Source organism: Tetrao urogallus, assembly GCF_951394365.1.
Source record: "Tetrao urogallus genome assembly, chromosome: 8".
Lineage (NCBI taxonomy): Eukaryota > Metazoa > Chordata > Aves > Galliformes > Phasianidae > Tetrao > Tetrao urogallus.
Window position 1 is genome coordinate 4,545,754 of NC_136821.1, and position 23,226 is coordinate 4,568,979.

The 23,226-nt window shown below is 37.0% G+C and overlaps 1 protein-coding gene across 1 annotated transcript in view; it reads left to right on the top strand.

Annotated features, from left to right (window-relative positions):
- The window catches only part of LRP1B (LDL receptor related protein 1B), a gene marked incomplete at both ends in the record, with an annotated part of 589,444 nt that overhangs the window by 127,544 nt on the left and 438,674 nt on the right, over positions 1-23,226 (top strand). Inside the window, one exon of the mRNA XM_079539425.1 lies at positions 23,026-23,151. Coding sequence (XP_079395551.1) covers positions 23,026-23,151 — 126 coding nt within the window. The remainder of the gene's footprint in view (positions 1-23,025; positions 23,152-23,226) is intronic.

Consider the following 23,226-nt stretch of genomic DNA (forward strand, 5'->3'; position numbering starts at 1 on the left):
TATGTGCTTATACACTTGAGTAATTAAAAAGAGGCAGCTGGCTTCTGTTTGGCAAACAAAAGGGATGTTCTGTAGCGGCCATGATGGAATTTATTCCTGTTTTTTAGAGCTGGTAGAAGTCCTCTCACAAGTCTAGTCTGAGAGAACATTGCATGATCACTTTGGCTGGTGACAAGTAGTCATGACTGGGTCACCAGTTGTTTTTAAACCAAGATGTGGAGTTTGATGGGGCAAAAATAGCAAGACAGTGCTGGATTGCCAACTGGAGATTGGAGAAAGTGAGGTTTCTCACTCTCAATATGTTCTCTCACTGAATTTATTGTGTACGTTATTCCTCCTCTTCATCATCCCTTTCATCCCTTTGCTGGGATAAGGAGCCAAACTCCTTTACAGTTGTTAGAATTAAAAATGTTTGCTGCCACTGTAAGTTTTTTTCTTAGACAAGCAAAGCACTTCAGTTTCCTTAGATGGAGGACTGACTCTGTTGCATCTGGCTTTTTATGATTTCCCATATTATAGAAAAACTGTTAAAAATTAGGTAGGCCTTTTAAGTGACGATCTAGCTTAATTCCCGACTTCATGCCTATCATTCATCAGCTCCAAGCTATGTGCATTTGAGCTCTGTTTGTGTCTTCCCTGTTTGCTGTTTTCTCACATGGCTTTGCATGGGATGTGCCATGTAAAACCTAAACTGTTGAAGCCATGATACCCACTGGTCCAGGTGTAGGTATTAAACACTGAAGTTTGCAGCTGGTGAGAGCAAGAGAGATAGTGGGGCTGAATTCTTCCCCTCTCCTATCTTGCGTGACACCACTGATGGTTTCCAGAAGAATGAGGAAAGACACTAATGCTTTAATTGGTCTGATAGCATAAGAATTCATGCTAATGTTATAAACCTGAAGGATTTCTCCACTAATAGAACACATCTTGCTCTTAGATTCTCCCCTTTTCTAACATGGGTTCAAATTCTTTGTGCTGTCTCTTCTCAGTGAATCCTGGGAATAAAATAAAGCAAATTTAGTAAGAAAGAAAGCATTCACGTTTGCTTCTTGGTGTTTGCTCCCTTGAGTATTTTTAAGGTGTCAGCTGCTGGTGGAGTTTGCAGCTCAAGCAGATGTCCATTTTTGCAACTGGAGACCAAAATGAGAGGATTGAAATGGGTTTTTCATCACTTATATTTCTCATGAGAGGAGGAAAAAAAAAAAAAAAGTGGTGTGATTCTTAGTTTCTACATTACCAGAGAGAAAACAGCTGCTTCTGCAAACTTTAGCTACATATTTCCTGTAATCCTTCTGCTCTGCCTTGCTTTAAATGCATTGCTGCCAGAGACTGTGGGTGGTCAGATGGCATTTGTGGGTGCCTTGTTGTCTCTATATGTTATTATTTTTATTTGTGTAACTAATGGATTTTGTTAATGGAACTTAAACTTGAGGCAGTGTTCATCTGGAACTCTCTAGTAAATGTGTGGGAGGGTTGGGGGCTGTAATGTAACATGTACAAAGTAGTTTACATCTCTTATTCAGATGACTTAAATGGGCTTAAGGTAGGGTACAAATGTTTTCTAATGCCTTCTTTTGAAAACTGAAACTGTAAAGTATGAGTTTCTGATCTGTTGGAGCAAAAGAGGTAAAGATAGTCTATCTAAATAGCAAAATAATAAAATACAGCTATTTGCTTTTTGGGGGCCATTTTAGGAGATGAAAGGATGAATCTGTTGAATAAGACATTACTGTGAAGAAATCCTAGTTGCGTTCTCCAGTTTCTGAGGTAGCAAAGATGACTGAGTTCAGTCTCCTGGGTTTATTTACCTTGGTGAATTCCAGTCTTGATTCATTCTCACTGGTGAGATCAATGCACAGAGTTCCCCTTGCAGTACCTCAAAAATAGTAATTGCTTCCCTATTCATTCCTGAACAGTGTTTCCAAAGTACATGTATATGTTGGCAGCCCACAGAGAGTCATGTTGTTTTTGCAGGTGCTTATCCAGCCTTTGAGTTTTGAGAAAAATATTTTATTGCACTTGATGCCAAGTTATTTGAGAGCTCTCCTTCCAGCTTAGCTGATATGAAAAGGGATTCTGGCAGGTGGAGGCTCTCCGCTGGCATAGACAAAGGTCAAGGCTGGGCTGGGCTGTGAGTTGATAGGAGATGTGGAGGGAGACAAGAGCGATAACCTCTTTTCCAGCATGAAAACTGATAGAGCAGCATAGGAATGGGACTCCATTCTAAGTGGGTTTAAATAGGATTGACGCTGAAAGGGTTCTGTCAAGTCATGGTGTTTTCACTTCTACCTTTGTGAAATTTATTCCTGTTCATCTAAATTGGTTTTGACTTACCTTGAATCAAGAAGGTAACCTGTAGGGCAACTACTTTCTTTACTTCAACCCTATGCATGTGAATAACATTATGCTTAAGATTTTGTTTTTTGCCCCCCCCACAGAAATTAGCCTGTTTGTTTGGTAGTGCAAGGTAAATTCCAGCAGATGCATACTGCAGGTGTAGATGATCAATGCTTTATGACAATCCTGTTTTTAATTTTCCTCTAATTTCCCTTGATTGCTTATGAGTTAATTGTGTGTGCAGTGATAGACTACAGAACACGGCTTCATCAGTTAATTAAGAATATATCAACACATTTTAAAAGGTGGTAAAACAGTTTTTTTACTTTTATTTATCTTTTCTTGAGTGGTAACTGCTTTTTTTTTTTTTAAATTTCTTTTTCTTCTGATCTCTGAAAACCTGATGTGTGATTGGTGATTAGCAGCTAAATTGGAAGTTAACTGATTAAGTAACTTAACATGCTAATTGAATGATGCTGTTATATTTTAAATCTCTCAAACACTTCTGTGGTAAAAAATACTGGGCCTGGGTGATGCTTTGGTTTTAGTTTGCTAAGGAGTTTATATGAATATAAATATAATTGCACCTCTTTTTGCCAATTGATTTTTATTATAGTGCTTAATGGTTTGTTGAATAGTTTATAGGGTAATGAATGTCATTTCCTTGTATTATACTATAAATAACTTGGCAAATTTTTAATTAGTATAATCACGGTAGGTTTCTCTGCTGCTGTAATCAAGATTTGCTTTTTGCATCCAAGAACTAATGTACTTCTATATCAAGTTAGGCCAATTATGTTTTTCTGGAGTACAAATTTTTGTTGATTGTGCAATGGTTTTCTAATAGTGCTTACCTTCTTGAATCTTGGCTCTGCTTCTGTTGAAATTATGATTTGCTTCACTGGGTGATATTTAATTACTTAAATATTTCTGATTAGAAGAATGCAGTGGGCAGAAGTTTTGTTCCGTGAAAGATTTTAAAGTTTGGCTTCCTGTGGTATTTGGAGAAATTTAAGCTAAGACTGTCAAGAGCTGAAAGCCTCCAAGAGCTATGTTGTGATTCAAGAGTGTAATACTGTCCTGCATGTGAGAACTTGATGTCTTCTGGAGCTCTTTTGTAGAAACTACTGAGTTGCTCAAGAGATTGCAGCACAGATACTTGCAATTCCACTGCATTCACCCCTGTGCTGCTGACAGATCTTAACTACGTTGCCTTTTGAGCACTTTGGATGTTACTTCTTGGAATTTTTTTTTTTTTCAATTAAGTAGGCTTAAGCAGGGAAAAAAAACCTGTTTGTCAAAAGAGAAACTTCTGGTGGTATGTTTTCCACATACACGCTTCTGGTGAAGCTTTTAATTAAGAACAGGGTCTTTGGCTTCATGAAGGAATTCTTTACAAGAAGGTTCTAACTAATTTTGCTCTTTTGAGCAAGAAGCTGTTTGCTACCACCTACAACTTCATAAAACATTCATGAAGTTTCTGTCTTACCATATTGCTGTGTTGCAAATGATGATAGATCTGTAGAAAGGCCAACTCTATTCTCCACAGAAATGAAAAACTTGCATTCAAATTTGTTTCCCTTATTACCTCTGTAACAGGAGCAGGGGATCCTAGATTGTATCAAGGGCTGCCTGGTTGCATGCAGACCACAATAATACAAATGCCCATCTCATTGCTGGGATTTGGTTTTCACTGCATTGCAGAAGGTTTCTTTAGCTCTGTGGCCCCAAACCAGCTAACGAACACAGATTCAGCTGTTCACCTTCTGCAGTTCTGCGATTATGTCATCAAATACAAATCGAAGCATATGGTCATTTCTATAAAATACAGAGCCTGAGAAAACTGGAGAGAGCAATGATGAGTCAAAAAAAAAAAAACAAAAAAAAACCCAACAACACAGTGGAAATAGTTAAATGTCAATGACTGCACTGTGCCTTGTTAATATTTCACAGGAATACTGTCAACTTTTTATAGAGCCCAAAGGATTTACACATTTTTCTGACAGATTATCATGATTCCCATCAGTACACTTAATGCCAACATCTGTAGGATTCCATCTAATTTGGGAAACAAATGTATTCTGTCCTAAAGAAAAAAGAAAAGAATAGTTTGGATTTTGCAGGAAATGCTCATTACTTTAGAGTTGCTGCAACTAAGTGGAGGACAGATTTTTAAAAGACTATGGCATGGGGTAACACTATGCTTTCCTTTTGGCTGCTGTTTTTAAATGCAGGTTGACTGGTGCCAAGTTCGGGTGATTGTAATGCAATTAAAAAGCATGATATTTTACAGCTCACAATAAACAAATTGAATGGCACACATGCTCATTAGTACAGGCTGTAGAAAATTTAGGACTACGGGACTACGATTTATGAATCAAGAAGTTTGGGAATGTAATATAGCATTTTTATATCCTATTCATGATTTTCTTTAAGCGTAGTTGTATCTTATTTCAAAAGACACAAAGATTTTAAAATGTCTCTCAAAAATCTGTATTTTGGAAAATTTTATTTACATTAAATCTTGACCAGTTTATGTAATAGAGCACAAGAACACCTGTTTAGGAACAAACCAATCCAACAGTCTGTTTGTCTCTTCTGACATCTTCATAATCAGTGACGATATTGCCTTCCAGGCTTTGTTTTGTTCTGCTAAATAAATTTCATTTCTCCTGATGATCTCTATTCCCCAGGTCATATTTCAGCATGCTGGAATTTTTAATATTTTATATTTGTGTACTGACAGTCAAGGAGAAGTTTTATTTCATGTTATGCATGAATTAGTTTCACTTATGCCAATGTGGTACCAGTGCAGCATTACTGGAAGTAGAAATAGTGCTCTTATGTTCCTCCATGGAATGGACACCAGAAAACTAAGGGAAGGCCACATGTCTGTGTGATGTAATGTAATTGTATGCCTCCAGAAAGGAAAGTCTGATCAAAAGTCTGAAGAATGACAATGGAATCTCTCACAAGAAACAGAACACTGCCCAATTTCTGTTAGCCAAAGATGAAAAAGAAACATGAATTCATTCAAAGGAAAGGTTGGGACTTCAGAATGTTCATTAATAAGTTATTCCTGTATTCGTGCAGATTTCTGGTATTTATCACCTTTAAATTGTGAGCAGTAACTAAATAGGTTAAGTTCTGTCTTTCTGAATTTTAATTTATGTTGTGCTTAAAGCAGATAACTTAAGGGATGGCAAGGAGGAAAGGGATTTTTCATGGACTAGTCTCTTTCAAGTTGTTGGTATGTAAACAAACCATTACTAGAAGAACTTAGAAGAATTTTTACCTGCTAGAGGATGCTTGTTGAAATACATACTTTTTGAAATACAGTGCTTGCTTCTGGATGATAAATGTGCTATTATGTACCAAAATGTCAACCTTGAGGTTGCCTTGGTCCTGTGTTCTTTTGACAAGACAGGAAAGCAGAACAGAATCAGGGAATCTGATCAGAATAAAAATGAAGTTGTAAACCAATAAAGCGAGTCTAAACCACTTTATTAGAAGCAGCATTGAGTTAAATGGGAGCGATACTGCATTTGGTTTTGAATGATGAATAGGACTTCACTTTTAAAGGTTATTTTCTCTTGATGTGAGCTTAGTGTAATGCTGATGAAAGGTTCCTTCTAATTCACGTGGATCCTCTGTGGCTTTTGGCTGTGTGAAATTCCAATTTCTGTACGTATGAAAGATGTTTCATGGAACCTAGCAAATCCATGGTCTGCTTTTGTTTTGCCTTTATTCTGAGCTGTATGTATGTATGTATGTATGTATGTATGTATGTATGTATGTATGTATGTATGTATATATGTATGTATATATGTATGTATATATGTATGTATATATGTATGTATATATGTATGTATATATGTATGTATATATGTATGTATATATGTACGTATATGTAAGTTTCTGTTTTCATTTTTTAGTCTTTTGTTTATCTCATTTTTGCTTCATTATCAGCAGTCCCATGTTACTGTTTGGTTTTGGGCCTCTCAGCACCACTTTTGGAGCAGCCTTAAGTAACGTCACCTAGAGGAAATAAGAGGGGAGGTGCTGCACAGCAGTGTGTTTAAGCCAATGCAGAGGCACTGAAAAGTGTGTCTTATTTAAGAAGTGCCCAGTAAAAGTCTTAAAGGTCTATGGGTTTGGGGCTTCAGTTACTTTTTTTTTTTTCCTTTCTAGTGCTAATCTAGGAACACAAATCTGCAACTCTTTCATATTTGTAAAGCATGGGGGATTTTCTTTTATCTTTCTTCCCAGTGCTCATGAATTCACAAGTATTTCTTCTGCAGAACATAAAATTCATTTGGAATGGTGGGTAAACCTCTATGGGAGGTTAAGTTGGTCATACAACTACCAAAGAAGGGAAACTATACAGACCAAGTCCTACTTCCTCAATCCTTAGACTGATTTATGTTATGCTCCTTTTGCTGAAAATGGATTCACAGTGTGATATTTCTGATTGAACTAAGGCAAAGGAAAGTGCTGCCCAGGGCTCAGGCTAAGGTAACAGCGCAGTTCTGATGTAGATTGTTTCATCTCCTGCTGCATTGATAGCAGTGATTATACTGACAAATGTAAACCGGTGGTCAAGATATTTAAAAAATTACTTTTGAGAAATATAATGCAATTTGTGTGTTTATACCTAAGGCCATTTGGTGATGAGAATGGTGCTCAGAGATTAAGCAGAGATGAAGATTAGGGTAGGGAATGAGGAGGTTATGACCAGCTTTGTTTTATTTATCTTCTCTGTCAACTCCTAATAACAATGATTTAAAAATCCTAGGTCAATTTTGCACAACAATGAAAGAAGTGGAAAGCTGTGTGAGGGAAGTCATGGACTTTTCTCGAAATGAGAAAATAAACTTTTATGTCTGCTGAACTTGTAGTTCAAATAGATGAACAGCATGGCTTAGATGGCAAGTGGGGAGCTCCTTCTAGCTTTAATATCCTTAGCACTGAAGTCGTGAAATGTACTCAGTATCACTTTGATTTGACTTCATGAGTTCATTTAGCTACAGTCCATAAGTGAAAGGGCAGTATTATATCTGGTTCAACTAAGGAACAAATATTTCACTTTGATTCCTAAATGGAAATGAATATGCTGGTCTTTGGGTCTATCTTAGTCATTGGCTTGCCTTAGTTACAGGTGTCTGGATGCATTGCTTTGATCCATATCTATGTTTAAAAAAATCTTTAGATAAAAAAAACAAGTATTCTCATTCTGATGAAATGTGCATTCTGTGAAATGGCACTTTAAACCTACTTGAGTATCATTATTGAAGAGACTCAAACAGTTTAGCTCTTAATTGATATTAATAGGAATAACCCTCAATGACGTGAACTTGGCAAGCCAGAAATTGCAGCTGTTCTCTGCAGTGGAGGCAGTAACAAAGATAATTAATTGTTTTTTCCCTGGGAGACATACTTAGATTGCACAGTCTAAATATTCTTTTCCCTGAGCCCTAATTCAGGCTTGTATTTGTTCTGCAAATACAGTAAGCAAAACAAAAATTAATATTTTTCACTGTCATGCCGTAATAGTACCTATTGCAATTATTTTAAAAAATAATGTAATTGGTTATTATGCAAACTTTCAAATGAGGACATAAGCAGTCATAAGTAGTAGTTTGATGAAATAATAAACCTTTGTAGGAATTGGCTTAAAGAAGCTGGTACTTGGAGAAGACTCAACATTAATGTACCAAGGGAATCAGTAAGGCGGAGAATGTATTCCTGGCAAGTATTTAAACAAAAACTATTCTTGAGCAGGCACAGAAATGTAAGGCTTGGGAGGGATCCATAGAGGTTCTCTACTCTAATGCCTGGCTAAAGTGGGTTTCTACAGAATGTTCCATAGGAAGGCATCCAGGTAAGTTCTGTATATCTCAAGAGAAGAAGACTCCACCGCCTCTTTAGGTAGCTTGTTCCAGTACTCACTAACTCACAAAGTAAGATTTTTCTTCATATTCATATGGAACTCCTTGTTATCCAGCTTGTGTCCCATTGGCTTAGGCCAACCCTGTTGCTGGGCACCACTGAAAAGAGCCTGGCCTCATTCATCTAACTCCTTTCTATTAGTTAGTTATAAGTATTGAAAAGAACCCCCTTCAGTCTTCTCTGGGCTGCTCAGTCCCAGGTCTCTCGGTCTTTCCTCAAACTGAGGATATTCCAGGTCCCTAGCATCTCTGTGGCTCTACTGCTGGACTCCTTTCAGCAGTTCCCCGCCTGTCTTGAACTGGCAAGCCTGGAATTGGGCACAGTACATCAGATGTGGCCTCACCAGAGGGGAAGTTGAACCTTAGTGATGTGCTGGCTGTGTTTTTCTTGATGTCTTCATTTGCAAATAAGTCACAGTTGCCATTGAAATCCTCCTGTATTGTTAGAGAACATACCAAGGTTCAGTGCCGAAGTGTATCAGTACTAAGACCTGTTGTACAAAAGCTATCCTTGAATTATTGATGGCTGGGCTTTAAATTCTTTCCATTTAGTTTAAAAGGGTGTCAGCGGTAATGCATCTTTATGGGTGCTTCCCTTAAATACGGCCCTAAACTGTGACAATGTTGAAATGCTCAGGACCCTGATCATTACAGTGCCTGTGAGGCAGTGAAGCAGCCTCCTTATGTCCCTTTTTCATGGGTGTTACATTGTAAGTGAGCTTTTCCTGGCTCTCCAAGCTGTGATAAATAGGAGTGTGCAGTTTTTATTAACACTTATTTTAATAGATGTTATAAAACTCATTCATTTAAATGCCTTTCCATAAAACAACGTTGTTCTGAGCAGGGTTTCTTTCACCCGTTATTTATTTCTGCTGTATGTCTTTGCTAGTCTTATTTTGTCCATGTCAATAATATAAGAAAACATAACATGCATGTGGTGCTCTGTGGCTTGATATTATATTAATTAATCACACCATAAGAACCATCAGCTTCTGGGTCTGGTTCTTTCACAGCTTCGGCTGGCTCCTACCAAGAGAAAGCAGGTGCCCTTCACCAATTTGCAAGCATGTCCTTTTACAGCCAACAGATGAAGCTTTGTTTCCCTCTTAGCTAATATGCTACTAAACCACCAAAATAAACATTTACCTTTGTGATGTAAATATCTTCTAAACAGGGGTATGATTAATGGAAACCCACTTTTCACTGCTTGCTAAGAGATATGGGCTTTTCAACAGGAAAAACTGTCCATTATGATAGGATCAAGCTCTTTATTCACTTACATCCTAAATTTTGCATACTGCAAAATTAATATGTTGAAGGAAAAAAAAAATGGTTTGGTGAAATTTATTGTATATAGGTTGCTCTGAAAGTAGTGCCTCCTATTTATTACTATGGGAACTACAAGAGATGGGAAGAGTGCTGCGATAGAGCAAGTTCTCAGGTACAGAATACTTTTTTCATGTGGTCACCACCATTACCTGTGCATTTTTGCCAGTGATGAATAATAGCCTGCATGCTGAGCTCATAAAAATCTGCACCAGTGGAGGTGTTTTTTTTTTTTTTTTTTTTTTTTTAAACCATTATAAATCAAATAAATAAAAGTTGGGGTATCATAGAATGGCCTGGGTTGAAAGAGGTTTCATTTGCTTATCAATTCAAGAATATCAGTTGCTTAGAATGCATGTAGAAAATATTTCACAGTCTAGGTTGGTATTCAGTCCTACAACCCTTCAACTGCACTAGATTTGAGAGCTAATGCTGCTTTTTCCCCATGCTTTTAGGTACATTTTACTGCTGTTAATGAATCCACAGCTAGGGGGCACCTTAGAAATTTGTTCACATAAGAAACAGCAGAAAAAGACATACGTATAATATATGAAAGACTAAGTAGTATTATCCATGTGATCATAGATCAGACCAAGCTAGTTCTTCCTGGAGCATGTGTGTACACACGTTTGTCTTTTTTTTTTTTTTTTTTAGAATTATAAGGATTGAGTCTGCTTCAGTGCTTTAGCCTGGAAGCTGAGCTGCTGTAGGACAGCTACAAAAAATAACTAGCACAGCACCAAAGAAACAGCCCTGCCAGTAATTGCTTGACTCCAAAATTACTCACAACTGAAATCATTATTCTAGCGTGCTCCAAAGCCATGTCTGTCTTCTGGGGAGAATTGCTTGCTCATATGGTTCTGCATCTCTTTCTTTCCTGCTGCTAGAATATAATTAAAGTTGCTAAAAATACGTGCTTCTTATTAGTTTTTTTTCTCCTGTGTTAGCATCTGCTATTACTCTATTATCAAGGGAAAACATAGTATAAAGATGAATGCTACTTGACTCTGTTAAGTGGACCACACTATGTAGAGATATAACATCTCCTTATTTATGGTCTGATCCAAAGTCCACCAATATCTTTAAAAAGTGTTTGGAGGAACCTGCTGTCTTCACTGATTTTTCAGAACTCTTTTTGCCTGTCAGATGAAAGGAGACTTCTGAACTGTGAACCACCAGTTTCATGCTAACTTGTGAGTATTCGTATTTTATTGCAGCAGAAATTAGTAGAACAAATGGGGGCATAATTACTGAGCTTTTGCAATACCGACATCATACTTAATTATGGTTTAATCTACAGAACATACTGTTTGTTTAATAAGTCCCAGCAGAGACAGTTCAAGCATATGTTTTTGCATCACCTGGAGGTAGCTGGGAATGACTGCGGTGTAACACTGTTGAGAAAGTGACAGTTTACAAGATTTTACTTATTTTACAATATACAGCATGGCTCACCTTTATATGCATGAAATCACTTAAAGGTAAGCAGTAATAAGCACTTAGAGCCCAAGCAGCTGAGTGTGTTATGCACAGAAAGTCTTTGTTTCCCTTTTTGTGGGGGGAAAACCAAGGCATAATTTTCTTAGCATAGCCTCAGTAGCTTGTAAAGCTGCTAACAGAACCCTCAGCACACCTCCTGCTTAGGTGAGCTCTGGTTATTGCTAACATAGGCTAAACACTGATCAGCCTTTTGACCTACTAAAATGATGATATCTGCAGGTTCTGTCCTGAGCTTGCTAACTACGGGTGTCTTGGGTTTTATTTAAAGCTGCCCTATTTTTTTTTTTTTCTGAATATGGAATTATTGGTTTCCTTATCCATCTCTTCAGCCTTCACTTGAATTTTAATTATTGCTGCCCATATGTGAAAGCTCTTCAGAGTAGTTCAAAGGTTTTTGGACCAAAGAAAGGGGGGGATAAAGATGAGTTGATTTGCTAGTTGCCCTCCAGCCTGCTTCGTGGTAAGATAGGACTTTCCACTCAGAGAGCTGTATTTATTCAGGTGTCCATCCTGCACATAAATATCGTTTCCAGCAACTCCTTATTCAGCATATCAGAATTATGATCATGATTTCCATGACTGCCTTGGAACCCTTTAGAAGTTAGGATAGTATTGGCTGCCATTCAATCCTCAGATACCTGATACCTTTAAGAAAGGAGTTACGTTAAAAAGTGAAATTATTTCATACTGTGTTTTGGTGCAAATAAACCTTTAGCAGATACATGAAATCGCACGCTATCACATCGATTCTTTCTTGATTTTTGTCTTTGGTCTCCTAATTGCCCATTTCCATCATCTTGACCATTTCATGTGATTTTGGTAGCATTGGGGACTGCCGGGATATGAAAAAACAATGGCTGATGTAGGCCTGCTCATAGGAACTCCGCTGTTGAATTAAATGTTACTTCTGTATGAGTGTGGCATTGGTTTTTATGTTTCTTAAGTGTCCAAACACGTTGGTAATCTCTCTTTTTTTAATTCTGTCTTTACAAAGCTTTTATCAAATGTTTTCTTTATTTTCTCTTCTATCTGTTATGTCTATAGTATTTTTTTAAAATGCAAGTTAACATTTATGAAGGCTAATAGAATTTCATCTAAATGAATGAAAGCAATAATTATCTAAACTCATAATTCTTTGGTTTTGTTTTTTGACTAATACTTAATTTATACATACAATCGTGCCTTGTTCTCACTATTCTTTACCAATTATTATTTTTAAAGATGTTAGCATTACAAAAGATTAAGTACACCATGGTGACTTTCAGTTCTAGAAGATGGGAATTCCTAGCTTGCTTTCAAAAATGGATCTGAACCCAAGGCCTGCAATGGTTTCCTAGCTCTTTTATCAATTTATCTCCCAGGTCAGACAGCATCAAAGCTTTGACTGTTTCCTTTTCACGTCCAAGGTGCAAATTGCATGCTTACTCATTAATCTGTGTGCCTATACTCGGTGCTCCTATAACTCACACAGTGCTATTCCTGCTGTCCTGCATGGGATAATAAATCCGAGTAGGGGTGGTTTCAAAACTTATTTGTAGGCAGCAAGCTGACATTGTGCTGTTCTAAGTGATGCAGTATGCATTTATGTTGGCTATATTTTTACAACGCATAAAGCCGCAGATATGAAGTCTGCCAATTATTTCAATATGATCCTTCTTTGTAAAATCACCTTTTTGGAGAGAATACAAGCTGTCTCTGTAAACAATATTTAAAACTTTCCAGTAGTGACTTGATAAATATTACACCTTACTACTTTTGAAGATGTGTTCAGATATTCGCATTCAAGATATACTGACAGCATTACCTAAAATCACAATGTATTTTCTACAGGTAAGAAAATTGTTATTCAATGAATAAGTTTCTAAATTACACCTTAAGTTATCAATCTTGCACCGTGCTATCAAAAAAGATAGACCTGAACTGTGGAAGACCACAATTTCAACTAATTTCCTAGCTGTTAAATTGCAGTAAGGCTTGCATTAGGTGACCCATTGGTGTGCCATTGGCTTAATTCTTACAGTTTAACTTAGAGCTGTTGATTAGAGCTATTTAAATAATGGATATGACTTCAGTAGGATCCATAAAAATATGGATCCATAAAAATATGGAGTCAAAGCTTATATAAATCATTTCAAAGTAGTTATCTTTTCATTTGTAGGTTTTGAATGCTACTACCTACTTTTTTAGTGATTGTATTTTTGTTTTTTGGTATTAAAGCTATTCAGTATGCAAATTGAATGGAATACTTAACGTTGGTAATAAGATTCCTTTTAGTTGTGTATATAGATTGTATTTAGGAAGCTTGGTTTTCTCCTGTTTCTTCCATCCTTTTAATCACTGAGTTTAGCAAAAGGATATCTTTTCAGCATTATTTCCCTGTAGATTAATTATTCTAATATAAAATTAACATGTTCTAAACATACATAATTGCTTACAGTGGTAGATTTGTCTGCTTAATTTCATGTCTTCTGTTTCCCAAAACAAAACCTTCATATTTCAGACTTCTTTAGTCATTAAAATTGAATTATGCAATAGGATTCCATCTGCTGTCTAAGCCTGTTCAGTGTTATTTTCTGTCATTTGAAATGGGACTGTTCTGAGATAGAAGCCTGCCATCCGTAACCCTAGCTGCACGAGAGCCCTTTCCTTCATTACTGCAAGAACATCTTAATGTTGAGTACCTTCTGGGGTTTCCCCTAGGAATTCAGTTCTCTCTCCTCATGTCTTGCCATCCTCTATGTCATTGTGCAGTATGCTTGTGTGTTTAAATGACGTGCAAGTTGCAAGTTCTGGCATTTGTCTCCCCCAGGCCTTTGCATTAATCACTCTTGGGGGGGAAACCAGCTTTGCTATCTGTCAAACTCAGCCACTATCTCCAAGATGTGATCGTGGTTAGCAGAGCAGTTAGCAGTAAGCGATTGGCAATAGAACGACAAAAAAGTAGATAGAGGAGATGGATGGCTTGGTGTTACTGCACTTAAATGTGAGCTGCAAGCAGCGGTTCTGAGCTGGATAAATATAATCTGATTGTAGTAATGACAGCTAGGTTGCACGTTATTGCAAACGTTCTCTCCATTCAGAATAGCTGAGTGAGCCATTGCCATTTAGTTGTTGGAAGACTGAATGTTTCAGGATTGACCTGTCTGGTCCAGTATTGAAACAACTGTGAGACCTAAAGCAGAGCAGACAAATCAACAGCCAATGATAAGCACAACCACAACATTCTCCTCCCAAGGAAATGGATGAGAAAGAGAAGACAAGTGTTCAGTTCGATCTAGATATTGTAGAATTCCTTTTGTAATACTTTTTTATTCTTTATGATAAATGACTGGTTAGTTACTCTTATTAACTATAACATTGCTTTTTCTGTTGTGTTGCCTAAATCTCAAATCTAAATTACTGACATATTGTCCAGCTGCTTCTTTGTTTCATAGAGTTATCAACACTTTAAAAGAGCATTTGAAATTTTATTTGTATTAAAGCCATTGATACATAGAGCAACTCTTTTATTCCCTGAATCTCCCTGATATCTCCAAGTATTGAAGTGCTTTTTGAGTGTGCTTTCTTCCTTGCTGAGGAAGAAGTTCTATTAATGTTTGAAAAAAAATCTAAAGAATGAAGTTTTGTCGTTTTACACAGTAAAAAACAAGCAAACAAAAAGACGTACTGAATTTAAAAAAACAAAAAAAATTGACATTGTTGAGTCCCCCTTGACATAGGAAACTTATCTAAATTATCTTTCACTATTTACTAATAGAACATCTGATGAACAGTGAATCTATCAAAGATGATATACTAAACTGTAATGGATGTTCTAAGGCTTTCAGAAGAGAAAATCCTGTGTCTGCCACTTATTTAATTACTTTGTCTTATCTTGAGATTTCCTTCTGCTGTTAAGAAGCAATTTTACCTTGAAAACATTACAATTAAATATGGAAAGTAAATAAGTTAAAATTGTAGTTGGAAATTTCCTGGTTAAAACAACTACTGCAGGTAGTAGAGAAAAAGAAAATGTACACTGCACTGAAATGGTCTTTAAATTGGCTCGGGGTGACTTTTCTTCAGTCCCAGTCCTTCTGCTCATTTCTTCTTCTTTTCAGGAGTGTATATTTCAGATCTGTTGGAGATATAATTCTGGGAGTAGCTGAGAGACTTAGGCTTAGTCTTTTCTCTGGTGAATTTCCTCAAGAGGCAGCAAAGTGAATAAGTGTATGAAGTAATGCATTATGCAAGCTATTTCTCCTGGATGCTTCCTGAATTTCTTTTGCATGTGGAAGTTTGTCTTGACTATTCAGATACAGCTATTTTAGGTAGGAATCGCGGTTTGTAGAGTGTCCTACTAATGTTCCTGTCAAGATCCTATTTATTTTTAAGGAATGATGAGGGGAAAAAAAGTAGTCTTCATAAGGTCCTCTCTTGCAACCATTCCCTCCTGATGGGGAGGCTTATACCACATCAAATGAAATGATACTTTGAATGCAATATGATAATACAAACCAAGATGGAAAGGCTCAGATGTTTTCATATTCCTCATAAGCGATTATCTCAAAGACGCTTTCTTTTGTAGCATGGGGAAGGGAGAGGAGTTTTTTCACTGGAAACCTTTGAGGACCTCTCACAAATGAACGGTTTTACTCTTGTTTATCTTGGCAGCTGAAAGAGCTTGGTGGCCACTCTTATAGGGCTTGTTCTTTGTATATAAGGGCATAAGTGATGTTCTCTCTGACCCTTCATCTTGATGTTAACAGTCACTTGAAATCTGGCTGTTGAGGGAAAAGCAACCTCACACTGGGGAACATGTTTATTTCTTCCAGTTCTCAAGAAGATAAAAGATAATTGTAAAGAACTAATTTGCAGTGGGCTTGTTAGAACTTCCAACTTCTTATACAGGACTAGCTGGAGTAAGGTTTGATAAATTACAAGATTAGAGGGAATGCTTTTCCTATTAGTATAGCTCTATTGTAATAAAGATGGTATCTTGCTATTCTGTAGCTTGTTTGTGTCGTTAGAGAACATTGCTATCATGTCATTTCATAGTTTGCTGAAATATGTAGTATTGCGTGACCCTTTCTTGATTAGGTAAAAATCGTCTTGGGAATATTTGGGTCGTTCTCATTATCTGACTATTTCTTAGACTTGTCTATCCATAAAGTGTGCCAAATTAAGGCAGAATAATAACCTTCTGTGGTTCAAATCCACAGGAGGGGACACAGGGTCAACCCCTTTAATGGGTACTATGTAGTCAAAGGAAGAACAAAAAATGAGAGGAACAAGGCTGCCCCTAGATTTATCACCTCCCTGCTGCCAAAATACGATTTGTATAAAGTACTGGATGTTTCTGGTCCTCTTGTTAATAGTAATCTCTAACATTATCTGCTCAGCTAGATTTGTAACACAGGGCAAATCTGAAAAACGTAAAGAATTGTTTTAGCTGTGTAATGATGTACATATGGAATCTGAGTGTGAATTGTTATAGATGAGGTTATGGACTGAGAACTATGATGTCTGATGGCAATTAGAAAACTGACCAAACAGTAAGCAAAGTGCCTGCAATGGTGCCGGGGAGTCAAATGTGCAGAGTGGGGAATGCCTCCATGCACCATCTGGAGGTGTGTAGCAGGAGCTGAACATATGGTGATGCCAGTGACTGGTACCTGTACATGTGCTCTGCTTATGAGTAAAGTAAAATCGATTAGTTGATTAATAAATACTGATGACGAGCACATTGGGAACTGAATAAGTGTATATAAAACATACATTCTTTCTTGTGGATGATATCTATGTATAGAAACGTTGCTGGTTAAGCCCTTTTCCAAGGCAGGGTCACTAATCAAAGCCTAGTTGACCAGGGGAGATCGCTGGATCCCATGAACAAAAAACGGCTCTCTGACTTTGTACAGAACTGAGCAGGGCAGAAACCAGTGATAACAGCACTTCTTTTAGATTCTGAGTGTAAAACTCTGCTTAGCATTTTGCAAGACACATTCCAAGGATGTTGCCTGTACTTCAGCGCAGCCAAAACCTGAATGTGTTACTGTATGTTGGGCTCTTAATAATGTGGGTTTAAGTCAAAAGGTATAAGAGATTAGAAAAGATTTATGTCAGTCTGAGGAGTCCTCAGTAGGACTACTACTTCCTAAGTAGAAACTGCAGTGCATGCTTTTTCTTCCCATCTCCCTTTCAGTTATAATAATTTAGGTTTTAGCATATGACAAATTCTATCATAAATTACTTCCAGAATATACTTTTCAACTTCTGAGTAAAATTTGCTGAAATTAATCTGCAAAACCTTCCATGTTTCAGAGTGAGAGATCAAAGAAAATCCCAAATGGAAAACATGCTTTTGAGAGGGGGAAAAAAATTCTAAGTTTTTAAGCTCTTGTAATGAAGATAACTTAATTAAAATCAAAGCAAAGCTAATTAAGGACTTTAAAGTGCAAGTTTATGATTGCATAATATATTTGAAACATGGCAGAACTGCTCTATTATCGTTCATAGGAGTTCCCCATAATTTTACACATGTAATGTAGACACCATTGAGTGGATCAGAATGTAAAAATACACCTGAAGCCCAGTTCTGTGCCTGCTGCCATTGACCCTTTTAATTTTCCTTAGTCTTCCAGCTCTTGTACTTCTGAAATAAATGCTATTTGGGCAGGTATGTCTCCATCTTTCTTTAGAGTTTTTCCTGTGTAAGGAACTGGGGACAAAATGTGAGCACTTCAGAATAATTTGGTAGGAAGAGTCCTACAAAAATTGTTGAATCCAATATTGGTATGCATTTTTGTTTTGTTTCCTGTATTTTCTTTTATTTGTATGTGTAGCCATGCTGTCATTTTAAACTTGGAGTGTTTACCTAATAGGATGGTAAAATGTGCCATTCTTCTCCCAATTTTTCCGCCACCAAATATTGAATCGTAGGAATCGTGGTGGTTTTTTTTTTTTTTTTTTTTTTTTTTGTGCCAAAATTCACAACATTGAATTCATAAAATATTCTAACTTCAAGTTAGTTTAAGCTTGTTTTACAAAACATTTTAGACATTATGATCTTTTTTTCCCCTTAGTCATCCCTTTATTTGCTGGCATATCGAATCAGTATGAAGTTTGTGTTTGAATACATATTTTTGGATTAGTTACCACGTGTTGTTTTTATGAATACATAGCGAAAGCTTAATGAGCAAGCTTCCTTTTGTGATAGATCAAGGCCGCTAGGTTGAATATTTTTGTTGATTTTTTTTTTTTTTTTCTTCCACTTAGAAGAATGTTGCCATATGGGAGATTTGGTTTTCTGGGGACTCTTGGGTGTTCTCAGCAGATGGAGAATGAGGCATTCTGAGGACAGCACAAGGAGCAGCTCCCATCTGAGGGATCACGGGTGGAGACGAAAGCACTGCATGCTTCGCTCATAAGAGGAAGGCATAAAGACATTCAATTTAAATAAAGTAGATATAATTTAAACAATGATGACAGTGACTTAACACAGTTTGAAATGGCTTGATATCCTTGACTATTTGGTATACAGAGGGTGGTTGTGCATAACAAATCTAAGCTCAAGGCTAATATAGCTTAAAAACAAGCAATCCCTTACTGTGGATCCTGGGTGAATGTGCACAGGTGCCGAGTAACTTCAAGAGGTATTTCTACTCAAGGGGAGATCCAGGTGTGCAGACAGCTGCTTGCTGGGACTATTATTCATAGGGTTCTTAGGCTGCTTGTTGTTTGTGGGGTAAGATGATTGGCTTATAGTTGTACAACTTAAAACTGGATCTCTTGAACTAAGTGTCTGTTATCAGGTTATCTGAGCACCCAGTTTGAGACAATATGATGCTCATTAACTGTCTCAGGTGAAACCTTGATTGGTATCAGTCCCAGGACACCAGGCTGTGTGGGAGGGCAAGGAGTTCACTGTCACAGTGCCTGGATCTTTGATAAAAGCAGGTACTAATCAGATTCACAGTGAATCATGTATTCTTGCTGTAGAACTAAAGTAACACTCGATTACATAGACACTATCTCCTGTGTAGTCCTTGTTAAAATCCCTGATGACCTGCAGTGTGCTGCAGATAGGAGTGCATGAACCTTTGGAAAGTGCAAATATTGATAAATTTAATCCAGATTTTTTTTTTCTTCCAGCTTTATTGTAATTATGCGCATGAATCAGCTTCCCAATGGAGATTTAGAGCTTTGTCCTCTTAAACCTGTAGCTTGTCTTTTGACAGACTGCATTTTTTTTCTAATCTAGAAACACTGACTGTTGGATAATTTTTGGTGAAACTTTCCTTCTAAGAGGCATTGCCAGGTGTTTGCAGCCCTGGGTAGGAGGGCTGTCCTGTGGGAGACAAAGCATTCATTTACCCGTAGAGAGATGATTTCTAACCATCTGCTCTATATCTCTGAATTGGTATGTTAAAAATATGTGAATTTTCTCATCCACGTTGAGCCTGCCAGCTTCAGCACACATGATACAGAAGGAAACTGTGCAGAGAGGTGCCACTGAAAATCGCTGTTTTCTTCTGTTGAGAAATAAGGCCATCTCAGATGCCCATTTTTCAGGATGTGTTTTTCTTTTTCTCCCCAAAAGAACTCCAATTACAGCATATTTATGATTAACTGGTCCAATGCATTATTCAAAGATAGCAGTTGAAAATAAGTGATAATTCTATAGATATGCAAAAGAAAATAGTTTGAAAAAGCATTTTCAGAGCCAATAAAACTCTGAGCTAATATTAAGCTGCTTTTTCAAAATATGATCTGTTTTTCAAAGTGTCTTTTTTTGTAAGTTAGTATTTCTTCTCCCTCTGCTGGGTTTATCTGTAGATAGAGGATATGAAAGGCTTATCTCCCCGTAATTTCTTTAGTCTTGAATAGAATAAATACAAAAAAGTTTAATTGTGTGGAAGTAGTTAAATTGTTTCAAATAGAGGGGAAAAAAAATTGCAGACAAGCTCTTTCTCCAAACACACTGCCCATATCCGAGCTATGTATGAAATAGCTTTTTAAACCTTGTTTACTTCAAGTTAGGCATTTTTTGTAATCTTTATCCAAAACAAGATGGTATTCATTTATGCAGTCATAAGTGACCATCTGCAGCTTTAGGGCAACCTGGTACTCTAATAGTTGTGGGATAATCACCTACACCAGTGCTTCCTGGCTGCTGTTCCTCATATAAATAAATAAGAAACCTCTTCCCATCAGCAGTCTTACCATTTTTTTTGTGTGTCAAACTTTCATTACCCTTGAGCACAGTGATAGGATATGTCCCATTTCTATGTATTTCCTCATTTGAATGCCATTCACTTGGGCACGTAGTGTTCTTCTGAGTTTTGCTGTTTGGGTATGTTTTGACTGGCAGTTGACACCGAGTAGTGAAAAGGTATTTTATTACAGATAAAAGTATAAACCATGATGGAATGATGCAGAGGAGAAGGACTTCTAAATTAATGGCAGCATGGCTGCACTGGGTGTCATTCTACCTCAAATCTGACGTATTGAAGGGAGCGGTTTTTTCCCTTAGTGCCAAGTTTTCTTCAGTGATGGCCACAGGAGGTAGGGGCAGGATTTAATACAGACCTTGTTCTGAAAATCAGTGTGAAATTTCCAGAATTCCCTTTCTTAGTATCACTGTAAGGTTTGTTTACAAACTTAAATAGCTATTCTGAAGTTCTTCATCACCTTCGGTTGCGATTTTCTCAATGCTGAGGCTCTGCTTGCTGCCCAATGTAATTACACTTGGAGTATTACACTTCAGCATAAATGACAGCATTGATTTCTCCTTCTAGTCAATTATTGCCAGTTAGGAATTAGAAAAGAAATGAAATTTCTTTTTCAATATGAATTTTGCATTTAGATAATTGGGTGTGTAAACTGATGGCATGCATGTATTCAGAAATTTGAAGTTATATTTATTTGGCAATGGATTTTTTTTTTTCCCCCCACTTAGCTATCAGTTTAGGAAAAGAAAAAAAAAATATTGATGTTTATTAATCTTAATTCAGCTTCCTTCAAAAGTATTGAATGAATACTGTGAGCGTTTGAGTAAATCCACTGATCTAATACTTAGGATCACCCCTGTGCCCACCTTGAGGGACAAGAATATAATTCTTGAGAGCTATAAATACTATGCCATGGTAGATCAGCCCTGCCTGCGGCGGAGGAGATGTAGCTTGATGATCCTTGGGGTCCCTTGCAATCCAAACAATTCCATTCTATGACAACTGCTCTAGTTCTACTTTTCATTGTCTGTTAGGAAATATCATGTAGTGCTGACCGTTCACATTGTGCTACAAGGCTTCCAGAGATAAACAGCTCTACCATGGATTTTTAAACAGTGTTATGAATATACTGGAAAAAAAAAATCATATAGATCTGTTCATATTGCTGCATAACCTTGAAATGCTAGCTTTCCTTCCCTCTTTCTTACTTCCAGCAATTTTTTCAAGATGAGATTTCAAAGCAGAAGCCTTAAGCATCTCCCTGAGACATGAAAGCAAAACTGCTTCCTCAAGCATGTAAACTTTCTGCTTATGAAGTCATTTGTTTTGTACAAAGATGAACATAATGGACCTCCTTACTGTAAATGCAAATTCTCATAGTGTTACAGAAGCCATTAAGTAGCCATGTTAAGTAACACAAATGGTATCTACCTTAGAGTTGCAGCTTTGACTCATTTGAAATTATATCCCTTGATAGATTTATAGGCTGACACTAAAAATGAGATGTATGTATAGGAAATGAATGGGTTAATTTTAACAAAATACTCTTAGTTCTTTCCTAAAGTCCCAAGAACTGTGCCATCACTTTTCTTTTGAAGCTTAGGGTCAGCTATACATGCGTGCTTAGAAGCATATCTTCAAGGGATTAGAGAATGCAGTCTGTATATTTTGTCTGGAAAATGTTTTGTTTTCCTTGTAGAAAGCCAGCTGAGTTGTTTGGAAGAACACTGGGTGTTTGTTATGATGCTAATTGCTAGTTGACAGAGCTAAGAAATGAGTGTAGTAAGGCTTCTGGATAATTCTAAGCATTTAATCACAAGCTGTAGCAAAGCTGGTCTTGCATGGGAGCAAAGCAGTCCAAAAGTTGGTGGAGCTAGCGGACTAAGAGGGCAATGACTTGAGGTATGCTAGCAGTGATCAGTAAAATGTAAACATATCCATTGTTTTTTGCTGTGAACCAAGCTTGTGAGTAGATCTACAGGTGGAATTAAGTTCAGTTCTTTCTTTCCTATATATTCATTCTTCTATCTCTGTAATAGTACTGACTCCAGTGAAGGTGCTCCTCTGTTCTATCTGTAAGGAGCCTTTCCTGTGCTCTACAGTTGTGGACAGAACTACTGCAATTAATGCATCAATAAATTGAACGTAAGATACGTTGCATGGAGGCTTTGTGAGTTTTAATTAATGACAGAGTAGTTAGTAAACGATGGAGTAATCTTCTGTTAACTATGTCTTCCATATCTCCAGGATTTCAGATTTTGGTGGTTGAAGTCAGACAATACTTTGTGTGTACTAGGCCTCAAAAATGAAAGCATGAAATTAAAGGTTATTGAATTTATGTGTTTAACAAATTTACTTTAGAGTGAAAGAGCTGGAGAATAGGAATTCTTAATGTTCTTCATCATAGAAGTAAGTTGGTGCTAATCCTGTTCATGTCTGATTGGAATGATTACAGGATGTACCAAAATTTTAGGGCTATCCTCCCTGTGTAAGGTCACTGCCTTTATGCACGTCATCAAATAATTGCTTCACGCTGTTTCTGTTCATTGTTTTGATGCCTGATTTCAACATCAATATTTCACTTTTCACTTTATTTTCCACTTTTGATTTTCATTGTGTCACTTTATTTCCTTTTTTTTTTTTTTTTTTTTTTTTTTTTTTTTTTTTTAATTTACCTCATTCTAAAACATTCTTGTTTTCAGAGGAACATCATTTATGTGATGTAGGAGAGTTTCTGTGCCGTGATCGCATGACTTGTGTCTCCCAGCACTGGCTGTGTGATGGAGAACCCGACTGCCCCGATGATTCAGATGAGTCTGTGGACACATGTAAGTAAAGAAAGTGCCAATTTTCTCACCTTATTTTATCTTCCCTTTAAAGGTATAGTTTGTATTTGCAGTAAC